We start from the raw sequence: 15528 nt of genomic DNA on the forward strand, positions 1-15528 counted from the left end.
CTGCTCAAAGTGCAAGACCCTGATTCACACAAGGCTGGTTTTATCTTCAACAAACAACAGCATATCCTTTTTATCCTTTTACATAATTTCACATTAAACATTTGTTTTTTTATTTCATGTTTCCTTCAATTTCAATAAAGTTCAGTATAATCAGTGGATTAGTGGATTATAAAATTTAGGGCATAGCCCAAGGACTTGGACTGTGAGTTACGTGTATCATTCAGCACCACAATGTAGTTGTAATTAAATTATATATACATATATATGTATATATATATATATATATATATATATATATATATATATATATATATATATATATATATTTAATAACCGATGTAAATGAAATAATAAAAATAACTGAAAACTGAAAGAATGAGTAACTTCAAACCCATAAAAAAAATAAATAAATAGATAAAACCGGGAATACGTAGACTCACTGATAACCACTCAGCAACCCTACAACAAAGCTTAGTGTCAGTTTCAAGTAAATGAATCAAGCGAATAGAAACAACAAAACTGACACAGAGGCACACCAATAAAATAATGAAAGGAGAGAGTGGTGTGCTACACCAAGCACTGTGAATTTACTATGGGATTGTTGATGCATTAAGGAAGTTAAGGTTTGAACACTTGCGTTATGTTACATTCATTTAGCAGGACTAAGCAGGTACACGTGAACTGGAGCATTTGTGGAGAAATATGAAGCAACAGAAACTCCAGGGTAAAAACGGTTGTTTTCACATAGAGTGCTACTTTAAGACTTGGTGCAATTTTCAAGGTAAAGGAAACGTGAATTGCGCCATGAAACTGTATCACACAATTAACATTCTCATTTGATGCCCATTCCCTTATTGTACTCTACTTAGAGACATGACTCATCGAAAAGTTGAAAGAGAGAGAAGAGAGAGAGAGAGAGAGAGAGAGAGAGAGAGAGAGAGAGAGAATGTAGGGTAGGTGTTTGAGTGCTTTAAACAATATAATAATTCTATATACTTCCACCATTACTACCACTACCAACATCTGAGTCTTCATTCATAAAGTATATGGGCAGGGTGTCTATTATAGTATAGTACGTCATACCGCAGTATCAATGAGTGGGAGGTTCTCTAGTAATGACGTTTTACTAGCCTCTATCTACGAGCCTGCAAGATTTAGCTGTTTCCCTTTAAATTTCTTTGATTTACTCTGACAAGTGCCTTAATTATCAACATTCGACATTACTGCATATTTTTGCCAATTAGGCTGTGGCTTCAAAATCGACGAAAATCAATTAGACACGGCCCTGGAATGCACAGTAGTTATGTAATATATAATAAAAGCCAGGAAATGGACGAGAGGGAAAAGACAAGAAATGAATATAGACGACAGGAGACTGAGGAATAATATGAATGAAATAAAAAAAAAGAATGAATGTCATATATGTTAGGTAAACAAAACTACGTGACTGGCCCTCTCCAATCATCTGCGCTCTAGAAGATAAGTCCTTACCCGACGGCTGCTCTAACTCAAGTAACTCTCAGGTTAGCTTCTACATGCCCCAGGTATACGATAATCTCTCTCTCTCTCTCTCTCTCTCTCTCTCTCTCTCTCTCTCTCTAGGACCATTTTCACTATTACAGACATTAGAATAATTTACAGGTTGCTGGAAGAGCAATTAGAACCCGTACTGGAAAAATAAATATGAGAGAATTTATTTTTACTTGCAATAAATACTGCTCCTAATTCTGCTTATAACCAAAGTCTTCTCCAATAACCAATCCCCTTTTTCTATGTCAGCATTTAATTTTTTAATGGCTGTTATGTTTTTAGACATTATGTAAAAAGGTTTTTTCGGTCTTGAATCATCAGATCATCTATGAAAGGTAATCATTTAGGTTCGGTCAATGAATATTCCTCGTAATGTGAAGCAACGCCATTATTTCTCTTTTTCGTAGTTGAGTGATTCACACAATACAAACACACACACACACGCATATATATATATATATATATATATATATATATATATATATATATATATATATATATATATATATATATATATGTGTGTGTGTGTGTGTGTGTGTGTGTGTGCGCGCGTGTGAGTGTGTGTGTGTCATTTTACTTAATTTCCTCTTGAAGAGCAAAAGACATTGGTGTTAGCTTGTCTGGTTCTATATACTCTCGGAAGGGCTTTAGTTTAAAGCACGTTCGTTGTTTTCTTTTTCATCAGAGGATTAGATTGGCATCATCTAATCTTTTTGTTAAAATCTGTAAATTTTAATCAGGGTCTTTTTTATTCCTTGTTGGCAGTTACACCAAAAAATTGAGTAGAAAACTATCGACGTGTACTATAAATGGAAGGGAATCAATGTTAGGCTTCCAAAAGAAACTAATTACAATATGTTCATTAAGCTTGATCTTGAAACGCTGATTGAGAGCCTACTGTATGAAACGATCAGCCTATGAAAGAATAGTCCCTACTTTAGGGGCAGCAGCAGTAGCCACCCCTCCTCCCCCCTTCCCCTAAAAAAAAAGAGAAAATAGTTGGCTGTTAGGCATGAGAGGGGCAAATTGCCTGTCATCTGTCAGCTGGGGACTTTTCAATATCTAGTACTTAATAAGTATCTTATCCATTAGCTTAGTATGTGGAAAGTTGTAAAGTTTTCTCAGATTGTTGTAAAGGAACCAGCAGTTCAAAGATTACGATGCTCGCCTCATTTGCGGAAGGCTCCGGAAATCTGTTCCCAGTGAATGGGAGCACTTCACATACGTTAACTTTGATTTGTTTGTGTCACCTTGAACTCAAGTAGTGAATTATGAACCTAGTAGATAGTCTAAGGTAGTGGTTTGCATGGTGTTTGCTCCTTTATCCCTATACATATTCCATGAGAATGTGTGATTGTCATCTATAATAAAGATAATTTTAATACCATTAAACGTGATTATTACTACATACGAAAGGGCTTTCCGAGGTCGGCATTAGCATGTTAACGGGATAACGCTTGCCTTAGAAGCCCTGAAAGAAACTTCTGAAAATTTAACTTCTTCAGTGACGTTAAAATCTGGAAAAGATTGTTCAAACTTTACAAATATGCAACATCTCCAGAATGGTGCTTGTGAAGGGAAGCAGAGATTTGGGCACCTTTATTGTTGGCATTAGAGGGAATTTTTTCTGTTTGTATCTTGACCTTTAGCTAATGAATTTCTCTTTAACATAAAAGTGCAAACACAAGAAACCACAGTGCAGAAAGTAGTTTCTCCTTTGTCCAATCTTTCCAAAAGAAGGCGAATGTAGAAAGGAACATCACTACCTTATTAACTAATACTATGGGCCTTAACAATATCGAATGACTTCTGTAAGTGGAAAAAGTCGCCATCAGTAACGTTTTAGGGTTTTGTAAGGAGCTGAACCGTACTCCTATTGTCTGGAGTGTAAGAATATTACCAAAGAAGTAATACAAAAGCATAAAAAAAAATTTTTAAACATGCTTTTATTAAAATGCACTAAAAAGTACAAAATAATTTTTCGAGACACACCAGGATTTTCTCACAATTAATCATGTCTACAATAATAAAAGCGTTGGCGCCAAACATGGAAAGAAATGCTAAAGGAAATTAAAAATATTTATTTCTTTTCTTGTAGCATTTCCTTCCGTGTTTGACGCCCACGCTTTTATTTTTGTAGACATGATTTATTGTAAAAAATCCTGGTGCGTCTCAAAAAAATTATTTTGTACTTTTTAGTGCATTTTAATACAAGAGTGTTTAACATTTTATTTTTTTTTTATTTTTATACTTTTTAGTTTTGACAGAGACTGTAACCGATTTATGGTTGTAACTAAAAAAAAATTGAACGTTATATCGTGTCGAGCCAAAGAAGGTTTGAAAAATCTGCAGAGTTATTAAGTTATTCTACCAAGACAAATAAGGTATGAAAAAATCCGAAGAGTTTCTTACAAATTCTGATATACTGGGAGAGGTCACTGTAGGGTCACTAGAGGTCAATGCTGGTCTACTGATCATGTATGGTTGTAGTGTCGCCGGGATTGAGTAACCATGCAAAAATTTCAAGTCCTTCGAACGAAGGAACAGGTCGAAAATTGAGTTACAAGTTTTGACCCAAAAGGACAGACAGAGAGACGGATGCAGAAGTCAAGTTAAATAAAAGCATGTAATAAAAAAAACTTAATATTTAGTTTTCTAAATGATGCCAGACGAATTTTTTTTAATGAGATTTTACTCCAGTTTGTAGATTACCAAAAATTCTGTACGGTGCCAATTTGAATCTAATAAGAATCGAAATGGGATTAAGGAATTTTTTAGGGAATCATGTACTATATTTGTAAATTCCTGAATATGAGACTAATTCTCAGGATGACAGAAATTGGGTATTCGTTACATAAGTGTATGGTAGAAATGTTGGTATGATTTTTCGTATTTTACTGATTACCGTCGATGTGTAAAATATATGTGAATGACTGCATATGTGGAACTCTCACGACTGATGAAAATTTTAATAGCCTTATTATAAATATATTTAACTTGCCTATCTCACACGTCATAATGAAAAAGTAAATGTGGGTAGAAGCAGTTGTTGAAGGATGGATTTGGGGCTTTGCATTTACTGTATGTTATTATCGCACTTGACTTTAGCTGTAGTAAAAATTATTGGCGTCTGAAATCAACAACAAAGGAATACATAAGGTGGCACCGCTGTTTCGCTGGTTTCGTTTAGTCAGGGGCCTTATAGTCTAGTAGCCAGTCCTATATGCCCTGTACAAGACCCAGAAATGGTAATTACTGTAAACTTTTTTGCAGGAATATGTTGTACAAAGCCCACAAAGCAAAATGAGCTTGGTTGCTACGTGTGCAAACATTGAGCATTTTCAGAATTCAAGATGGCGGTCGCCACCATTTTGAATTTTCAGTATTTTTCAATTTTCATTATTTTTAATTACATTGTCATGTAATATCACTTTTTGGGAGTTTTTGAGGGCGGGGAATCCATTTTTACAATCAGTTTGAGGATTAACAGTGAAAATGTAGGTCATATGCCAGGTTTGATTTGTAAAAAATAAAAAAAATATTCTAATGCCCATGCTGACCGCATATTAATTTATGCTTGCTTGTTTTAGAGCTCTGCATTCAAGAAACAAACCTAGAGAACTTCCAGACAAGACTATGAACTACCATGGCAGCAGCAGATGGCAAGTGTCTTTTTAGTCCTTGCAGTAGAAAAGGGAAATTACTGACCTTTAAATCAGTGGCTGTACAGAAGATTATTTCTACAAGCAAAACAAAACGTGATGAACTGTTCACATCTCTTTATCAAGTGAGATATTAGCTCACAAATCTTGCTACTGTTCTTACACTTCCAAAAACAGAATTGCTGAACAGAAGAAAAGAAAAGGGGCACTGCCTCACACCGGTACTTCCAAGTGAATGCTGAAGTCACATTGTGGTGACTTTCAATTCAAGTGAGACTGTCTCTTCTGCGGGAAAGAGTGCTTGCCAAAGGACCCAAAAAATCCCGGTAGATGGGTACCGGTTGGACAGTACACAACTGTAGATAGAGGTAGTGGTATTTCTTTTAAGCAGCAGATAGAAAACATCTGTGATGAGAGACAGGACCAGTGGGCCCAGGAGGTAGCAATTAGAATTAGTGGGGTTATTGACCTACACGCTGCTGATGCACAATACCATATGCATTGCTACAGTCGTTTCCGTGCTGTTCCTAAAAACTTCTTTTACCACAATGCCTATGGAAGAAGCAATGAAATCGGTCCTCTTGGAAATGGCTCAAAATGTAACAGAGACATGGACCACATCAGATTTGTACTCAATGTACACTGCTGCCTCAGGAAATATGTCAAAAAAACAATTTGTGTCCAATGTCAAAGCACAGTTTGGCAGGGAACTACTTGTTTTGCACATTGAGGGTTGTGACAGTGTACTTGGATTTGAGGCCAGCCTCGGAAAGGTAATCAAACTTGTGAAGGTATGTCATAACCAAGGAGATGATGATGAGGTGGATAAACTGGTTAGGAAGATTAGGTCCGAGGTCATGACAATGCCAAGGCCTGGTGATTACAATCTCGGTGAATATGTGTATCGGAAATTAGTTCAAAGTACCAGCGAAACTCTTCTTAAACTAGTTTCCAGCCTTGTTTCATATGGCTTCATAACGAAGCAATCATTAACTTTGGCCCAATGCATTCAGCAGCACATTGGTGATGCCAACAGAAATCAGACCACTCTTGGGTTGGCTGTGAAACTACACCACAAACATGGAAGTTCTGAGCTCATCAGGACTCTTAATGAGCATGGGATCACATGCACCTATGATGAAGTACTGCGTTTCCACAAGTCAGTGGCCAAGTTTGTATCAGACAATCAAGCAGATTACCACAAGAAAGTTGGCCTAAGTGTAGAGATTGGTCCAATCTTCAGCTGGGCTGACAACTATGACTTGTACATTGCAAGCCCAAATGGAATGAAGACCACACATGCTATGGTCATGGAGTTCACACGACACCCTGCCGGCATCATTGAGACTGAAAATATTGGTGTGATGCAGATTACAATCCCACGTCTCAGAAAGAATGAAGCATCTTCCTCCAAGCTAACAGACCAGGCTATACAGATAGAACACTATACCGGTCCTTCCAAGGTGAATCCACCTCACCTTCTTTCAAAGAATCTGCCTGCAGATGAGTTACAGCTTCAGTCAGCAGCAGTTACATTCAGTCAAGAACGAGATGCAGCATGGCTTTCACAAATTCATTGTAGTGATAAGCCAATCAAGTGGGCAGGATTCAATGCTCAACAAGATTGACTTGAAGGGAGCTCTGTCCAAAAGCCAAAGACACTGGTTGTATTTGGTCCAATGATTGACTCGCCGCCTGCTCATCCAGACACTGTTCTAACTACACTTGTGCATCTGCAAAAGTGTCTCACTACTTTTGGCATGCAGTACATTCATGTGATGGTTGACATGCAACTCTACCAGTCAATGTGTTTAATCCAGTGGAGTGATCCTGAGCGGTGGAGTTATCTCATACTTCACCCAGGGATGATGCACACTCTCATGAGTTTTTTTGGGTTGTATCGGGACGCTAATGAAGGCATCTGGCCTGGAAGTTCTCATCAGTGTAGCATTTGGCAGTATTAGCAGTATCATCAGTGGGGAGGTATGGACAAATGCACTACGAGCATACCGTCTCATCATTTCTGTCCTGCTGTAAAGCTTCTTTGTGGATGTTCCAAAGAAAATACCAGGAGCTGTCTGACTACCTGGAAACTGCTAGAGAACACCCAACTGGGAGGCTGTGGGTCGACTGCCTCATTAAACCTACGCTCCTGGCACTGATGTTAATTCGTGCAGAGTGAAATGGTGACCTCCTCCTCCAGCAATACTGCCTGAAGAAAATGTTGCCGTATTTTGCTGCAGCCAGTCACTACAACTATTTCTGCTACCTCAATACACGACAGGTGGAGAACCTTAGCAAAGATGCCAAAGCAGACTTAATGGCAGGAGCACATGTCTGTCGACTCACAGATGGTGGAACAGCTGTACCAGCAGATCAATTTGGCGAGCAGACATACATCAACAGAGGGTATGGTGCAGGAGGCATGAAGGGCATATCTACAAACCCTAAGCAAGTGACTGTGTGGATTAACAGCTTCAGTGTATGTGCCCATCTCGACATCGCTATGGAAGATATATATAGTGAGACAGGTGATAAGGAAAACCCATGTGGTGAAAAGGACAGAGAATCGACAAAGAAACACAAGGAGGAAAGTGAGGTAAGAAGAAAACTGGATGAAGATGACAGAGGAAAAATCTCTGCTGCACTGGATAAATGCACCCATTCCCTCACTGTGCATCATACTGGAGTTTACAACATCTGCAATGGACTAGTGGCTCCTGACACAGTGAATGTGCAAGATGCCCTTGCCATTGGGAGGGAACAGAGTGAACAGCTCTCTGCTTCACTAAGCAGTGACTTTCACAAGCCCATAAAGAAGCGGGTTAAAACAATGGAGGTACTGAAGAAATCAGTCACTGTTAAGGGAAAGACCACATACAATCTGGAAACACTGTTCAGCCATCTGTTGGTTGTGGGACAGCAATGTAACATTGAGGTTGTGGACATCTTACAGTTTGAGCTTGGTCCAGTTCCTCCAGCCTTAGTTGATGAGTATGGCTGTCTTAGAAAAGGAAAAAAGGCTGTACTTGAAAAATATTTAGGAGTCTTTGCCACAACTCTATCTGCACCAGATGTGGTTCTAGTGGACGCAGGCCAGCTTTTGTTCCATGTAGTCTGGCCCGTCGCTGGAACTGCTCGTGACCTGGCTGAAAGCTTCGGTGCTTGCCTTGCTCAGTACCCTCCTGAATCCAAGGAAATGGTTGTGTTTGACCAGTATGATCAAGGAGTTCCATGTTCTAAAGACCATGAACGTGCAAGAAGAGGAAGGTCCAAAGAAATCAGGCTGACTCCCAACACTACACTTCCATGTCGAGAAGCAATTCTTCACAATGCTCATAACAAAAGTATGCTCAACAACATCCTGTGTGGTTACTCCCTTCCAAACAACATCCAGTTTGTCAACAAGACGGACTGTATTGTCACTCATGCTGAGGCAGATGTTACTCTCTGCAGCTACATGTTCAAGGCTGTGGCAGATGATACACAGACCATCCGAATCCTCAGTGATGACACGGATGTCTTCATTCTGTTGGTGTACTGGACATCAAAAAAACAAATCACTGCCAAGATTCAAATGGAAAAATGGAATGGGGATGCCTTGGATATCAATGAAACTGTTCAGAAGTTAGGACCCAGAAAGTGCAGTCAGTTTCTTGGAGTATATGTCATGTCGGGCTGCGACACAGTGTCCTACCCCTTCGAGAAAGGTAAAATCTCAGCAATTAAGTTCCTGGAACTTGATTTACCTGGTCTTGATGGTGTACTGGGACAACCTGGTGCAACCAGTGCTGAGCTCAAAGCAACAGGAAACAGTTTCTTCTTGGCACTGTATGGGCAGACAAGATGCTCAACAATGAATGAAGTACGTGTACACTTGTTTACGAGGCAAAAGATGCCTCCAGCACTAAAGAAACTGCCACCAACTGATGCAAACCTGATGCTGCATATCCTTCGAGCCCATCACCAGATGCTTTTGTGGAAGGCAGCAGACCAACGTGATCCACCACAAGAAACTCAAACCATTGTGAAGTTTGGCTGGAACATTGAAGGTTCCACAGTCACACCAGCACTCTCAACCGCACCTGTTGCTCCTCAAGGACTTTTGGACATAGTGAGTTGTAATTGTGTAGCACAGGGCAAGGCATGCAGTAGTACACAATGCAGCTGCCACAGTGCAGGTCTTTCCTGTACAAACTATTGTAAGTGTGGGGGAGGAGATGCATGCCATAGTCATTTCACCAGCAAGCAAGGAATTGGACAAGAAGACGAAGGAAACTTTGATGATCATCATCATTACGAACTTGATGTTGATGTGTTGTAGTCATGCATGCTGTCACATGTTCATTATTCACCACATGTTAGAATTTATTTGCTAAACTATGTGTTCACGATGCCATAGTAAACACTCAACTTACTGAAGGCAACTAGTGTCAGTTGATGCTGTTGCACTTTGCCTGGTGTTACTGAAAGTGCACAATAGCACTTTTTGGTATAAACTTGATGATCAAATGCTTGCTTAAACATTTCATCATCTGATTAGATGTGTTATTTTATTAAGAGGTTTGTTTAGTGTACACTTTATGCATGAAAAAACTCAGGGTAAACTTCACTTTATTGGAAGAACTGATTTTGTTACAATTAAAGTTTTTATTTGATATTTTGATTTTTTTCATTATTTTATCATCAAAGCTCACAAAGAATAACTAAATATTGTTCTCCACACTCCAAAACCCTTAAAATGAGATATTACACGAGTCTGTGCACTGTCAAGGTCAAAAATATAATAATTGTGAAAATCCAATATGGCCGCAGCAGCCATCTTGAATTCTAAAAAATGCTCAAGGTTGCTCACTTAGCAACCAAGCTAATTTTACTCTTTTAACCCAAAAGAACATATTTCTGTAAAAAAAAGTTTACAGTAATTACCATTTCCGGGTCAAGTTTTTGGCTTCTTGATTATTAGTAATACCTGTCAGGTTACAGCATCCCTCATTTACTCTATTCAGATCTTTCTCCAACTGGCCAGTTAAGTTTTGCTTAGAGCTCCTGGATTTTGGAAAAGAGCAATAAATAGGGATGACACTTGATTAAGCATGACAATCTTCCTCTTGTAACTGAAGCTCCTTTATCTCACCAGGTGGAGGTACCGGACCCCTCCTGTCGGTTGCTCTCCCCCTACCCCCAAAGTATAGTCACACTAATTGCCTTACTTACAATACAAAGATTTGGAATTTTCTTTTAGCTGATTTGTTCCCAGACATGTAATTACCCATTTTATTATTTACATAAACGACTTTTCTACTTAGATAGGGTGGCTTCCGATTTTGTTAAACTGCCAGTAGCCAGCAAGCCTTTAGGGAGGAGGTTGCTAGCCCCCATTTGTCCATCATGGCTGCTACCCACTATAATCAAGTAACTGCCAGGTTTATGCGCAATAGATTTTTTAGGAGGTGGACCAAGCCATGTCCCTTCCTACGTATCACTCTGTGGAAACGAGGTTGGAGCCACTTACCTACTGATATTCAGTTGTCATTCCCTTTCAATTTATCCCACATAAAATCTGCATCCAAGTGATTCATCAGCTCTCTTACATAGAAGTTTTTTCTACGTTTACATTTTGCTTGTTATGTTTGTCTTTATAAAACCATTCCACTCCATTAATGCCTTCAATGGCCGTCCCACGAAACATTACCGGGGAGAAATGAGAAAAAATTATCATGTTTATAACGATGAATGTTATTGCATACATGGGATTCATGATTATGAAATCAGATTATCTTTTATACGGTTTTGTGTGAAATATGGACGAAAGACTATTTTGTAAAGGAAACAAAACGCCGTCAGTAGCGTTTAATCCCTGGTGATGACCACAATAACGGAAAACTAATTGTCAGCTTTTAAACATTTTGGATTTGCATAAGCTAATAATTAGAAAAGGAAAACTTTGTCTCGTATTGTATATAAAATAGAATAGAATGAATTTGCCCCGAGTATGCATACTTTAAATCAACCCGGGGTATAAACGTTTTTATGGAAATATACAACTTGTTTCTTCATTTCCCAATTAGACAACATTTCCAGTCTGGTCGCTACGTGGCGTAAAGCGCCCTACAGACTATCATACATGTATGATCAAATTGGCGTTGGACAATCCAATTTGAGAATGTAGAGGCTTGTTTGAAGGATTGAACAAGCAGTTTGAAGCTAGCTTGTCCAACAAGACGTTTGACCAGCATGGTTGACGAGTCTGTAGTGGTGTTTGATCATACATGCTCATTTGGTCACCATCAACCATGGCGAACACACAGGATAACCAAGAATTTTGGATAGAGTTCATTGAACTCTATCAATCATTTCCATGTCTTTGGAAGGTTAAAAGTGAGAATACAAAAAATAGGACACTAAAGGCAAAGTGTCAGCAAAAATTGCTTGATAAATTGAGAGAACACATCCCAAATGCCACCAAGGATATGATACCAAAGAAAATTAACTCTCTTCGTACTAGCTACAGGAGAGAATTAAAAAGGTGGTTCAAAGTGAGAAATCTGGTGCTGCAACTGAAGACATGTATGTACCCTCCTTATGGTTTTTCGGTGCTCTAAATTTTCTCCGAGACCAGGAAATTCAGGAAGAAGGGATATCTATAATAGACATTGATGAAGAGGTGAGGAAATATTCAAACACATTTAATGCAATGTATATATATTTAGGTAGTTTTTTTGTACACTCTGTAGATACAGATACAACTTTCAGTATATCCAAGTAGTATCAATTTATATCTGATAAACCTGATGTTATCAAGAGATAATGGTAATTGTCAGTGTAGAGAATCACATATCTTAATGATAGTACATCAAATAATGAAAATAAATAAATCATGGTTGCGGTCTACATAATTATTAATGTAGCTTCCAGTGTATTAGAGTTCGTGAATGTATTATATATGTACTGTCAGTATGTGTACAACAATGCACAAATAATTACCTATGTTTAGCTAATTTGCTAGATTTGTAAAAAAGCACAAGAGTACCATGTACGAGAACATAATGCACAGCTACCTAAACAATATGTAATCAAAACTATATAAATTCTAGTTCAGCTATAACTTCCATGTGATCCTACATACTTGCTAGGGCATCCATCCTGGGCCATTGAAATACTGACAATACTTATTGCGTACATCCTTGGCTGACAATGAAGACTGTTGAACAGTTGGTTCAAAAGGAATGAGCCGCCTTCTACTGATACTTTCTACATATTGTTCTCCATCTCCACTCATATAATTATGCAAGTAGCAACATGCAAGGATTATTTTGGACACTTTAGTTGGGGATAGATTGATTGTCGAGTGTAAAATACGAAACCTAGATGACAACATGCCAAAGGTCCTTTCCACTACATTTCTGGCTCGTGACACCCTATAATTGTATATCTGTTGTTCTTTAGTAAGATTGACATGACTATATGGCTTCATGATATTCTCCAACAGAGGGAACGCATCATCCCTATTAAAACATAGGAACAGGATCAGTTGTTCCTGGTAGAGGGCTTGGTGCAGTTTATCCTCTGTTAAGTCCTGACTAAATCTTGTGTTTCCATAAACACCCTCATCTGAGACTCTTCCATTTGTTCCTATATGTACCATAAGGAACTGACATTTGGCATTAACTATAGCCATTAAAACTACACTAAAAGTACCTTTATAATTATAGTAGTAAGAACCAGAGTTATATGGCTTTGTAATTTTAACATGTTTTCCATCAATAGCTCCGAGGCAGTGAGGAAAGTCCCATTTCCGATCAAACTCTTCAGACACTGACATCCATTCCTCCTCGCTCTCTGGTATCTGTGAATATTAATAGGATACATAAATATCTTCCAAATAATACCCTTAAATGTTAATTTGGTTACAAATTCATTATAGAATGATACTACTAAAGATATCATCAAAGGAACATACACACAATCCGGCCCCTTTTTCTCTTTTTCTCTGCAGAATTAACTTTTAGATATTTTTTTTTCATCAGTCATCTAAATGCCAATGGAAATGTTGTGAATCCCTGGGGGTTCACGAACCAGGGACGGATCCAGAATTTTTTTGGTGGGAGGGGGTGGGGGAGGAAAATCTTCCATTTATATATATATTTTGTTTTTATTCACAAACAAAATCTCTAAATATATATATATATATATATATATATATATATATATATATATATATATATATATATATATATATATATATATATATATATATATATATTTATTTATTTATTTTTTTTGCTTGAGGGCAGGGGGATCACATCCTCACTGACTGTTTAATTAAGCTTAGTTTGGGTCGGTCTTTAGTACAATCTTTTTTTTGGACCAGTGGGAGGATGCATCCCCCATACTCCCCCACCCCAGGATCCGTCCCTGTCAGAAACCCGAGAGTGAAAACCCGTGCTTTAGTTAATTTCTTGACACAAGACACATTTGTCTGTAATGTTAAGATTTTATATGATGTTTATCACAATATATAATGTAATAATTGACTTTCAACCATTCCCCGTGTTTTCTAGGTACCAGGGACCTCTGGATGTGACACACAAAAATCCACAAAGAAAAGAAAAGTTGCTGCTGAGGGGAAAAAAATAGAATTACTAGAGTTAGCTTGTAAGCACCTTGAAAAGGACGAGGGTGTGGATCCATTAGGACAGAGCTGGGCAGAGGAATTTAAAAAATTAGAAGAAAACCAGCAAATTTACGCTAGAAAAGCTATTAATGATATATTATATGAGGGCCGACTCGGGAGACTCAACATGAACTCGGTGAAAATTAATGAACCACAACTCTTACGATCAGTACAAAAATCAGATCATATGAACACTGTAAGAGTAATCACTCATCCTGTTGTCAAGGAACATAGGTCCATAGAGGATCTATTAAATGATCCACAATTTAGTTAATATGACTGAGTACCAGTAACTGAAATATAAGTAGCCTACATAATGTGAAATTTATTTCTCATACATTCATGTAATTAATTACATACACTATGTTTTTATGTATATACCAGTAAACAGTACTGTTATATTTTTGTTTAAACTCTCTCTCTCTGTCTCTTTCTCTATCTCTCTTTCTCTCTCTCTCTCTGATATGCAATGACATTTGCTTACACCTGTGGTAAATATTATTTTAATTTCATAAGCTGCTTCCTACAACTGTAAAAAGAGCAAATGATAAAATAAGCATTCATCAATTTGTTTTTTTTACCTTACCTTTATTACATCTTTTAGTGATGACACTATAGCATCACACGTCTCTATCACAATGTTACCAAGACTCTGAGGAGAGATGCAGCACGCAAACTTCAGATCTTCGAAGGAATCTCCAGTTGAAAGAAATCGGAGAGTACATAACAATCGTTGACTTGCTGTTATAGCATCTCTGAGTTGTGTTGTCTTTTTCTCAATTATTGGTGAAACCATCGTCAGCAGGTTCATAAATGTGTCGTGGTCCATTCGAAGGTAATTTCTATAGTCTTCAGGTGATGATACCAGTAGCTCATTTAACAGGCATTGATGAGACAGTTCACATCTCTTCTTGTACCACTCTTTCATCCACAATCGTCTCTTTTTGTTTTTATCGTCGACTTCTTCGCTGGCAAGCGCCAGCAGAATAGCTATACAAGCTTTCCTTTTGCTCATGCCTCCACGCCTCAATGAAATGTACTGACGTTTGATCATACATATTATCAGTCTATGGCAGTGTATGAACAAACATGTTGGTCATACATGTTTGACAGTCTGTAGGGCGGGTAACTGTCCTACAAACGGCTGCTTACAGGAATTTTATGACACTCTCGGGTCTGGTCATTTCCGAGGCGATAACAGGGCTGTAAAGAAATATGATTATGGGCTCTAATCTATCTCAAATTGCTCTTTACTAGGCGGGTGGTAAGCGTGCATTTGGGCGTAAAGATTCTTTTTTGTTCTTTGAGACAGAGGTTGCCGCCATGATAAGAGTTTTTCAAGCTGTATTGTAACATCACCTTATTTTATAAGGTCATCATTAACGCTTTGATGCCACTATTTGAATTCCTCTTATTATCTGTCTTCGTGTTTATCTAATGTTGTTATGAATTTTCTTTTTATTTTTGCTTACTTTTAACCGTACAAAATGCGTCGTTTTAGGGAATTTGTTGTACGTTTCGCAGTGTTGATTTATTTAACATGGAAAGTTTAGTTAAGTCGTATATACTTTCTGAAAAATAGTATAATGTTCATTTATGTTATATGTATATATATATATATATATATATATATATATATATATATATATATATATATAT

The 15528-nt window shown here is 37.8% G+C and overlaps 1 protein-coding gene across 1 annotated transcript; it reads right to left on the bottom strand.

Moving 5' to 3' along the window:
* Window positions 1-12324: 12324 nt before the first annotated feature.
* LOC136830991 (putative nuclease HARBI1) lies at window positions 12325-14884 on the bottom strand. Its single transcript, XM_067090931.1, has 2 exons — window positions 14456-14884; window positions 12325-13041 (listed from the first exon to the last, which is right to left on the bottom strand). Exons 1-2 carry the CDS (start codon window positions 14882-14884, stop codon window positions 12325-12327), a joined length of 1146 nt encoding a protein of 381 aa, XP_066947032.1.
* Window positions 14885-15528: the final 644 nt, after the last annotated feature.

Source organism: Macrobrachium rosenbergii, chromosome 48 (genome assembly GCF_040412425.1).
Source record: "Macrobrachium rosenbergii isolate ZJJX-2024 chromosome 48, ASM4041242v1, whole genome shotgun sequence".
NCBI lineage: Eukaryota > Metazoa > Arthropoda > Malacostraca > Decapoda > Palaemonidae > Macrobrachium > Macrobrachium rosenbergii.

What these genes read in the sequence shown, in the direction of transcription:
- LOC136830991 (XM_067090931.1), bottom strand. Translation starts at nt 14,884, where the DNA reads ATGAGCAAAAGGAAAGCTTGTATAGCTATTCTGCTGGCGCTTGCCAGC. An exon ending in CACTAAAAGATGTAATAAAG is followed by an intron (nt 13,042 to 14,455) that starts GTAAGGTAAAAA and finishes TAATATTCACAG; the next exon opens with ATACCAGAGAGCGAGGAGGA.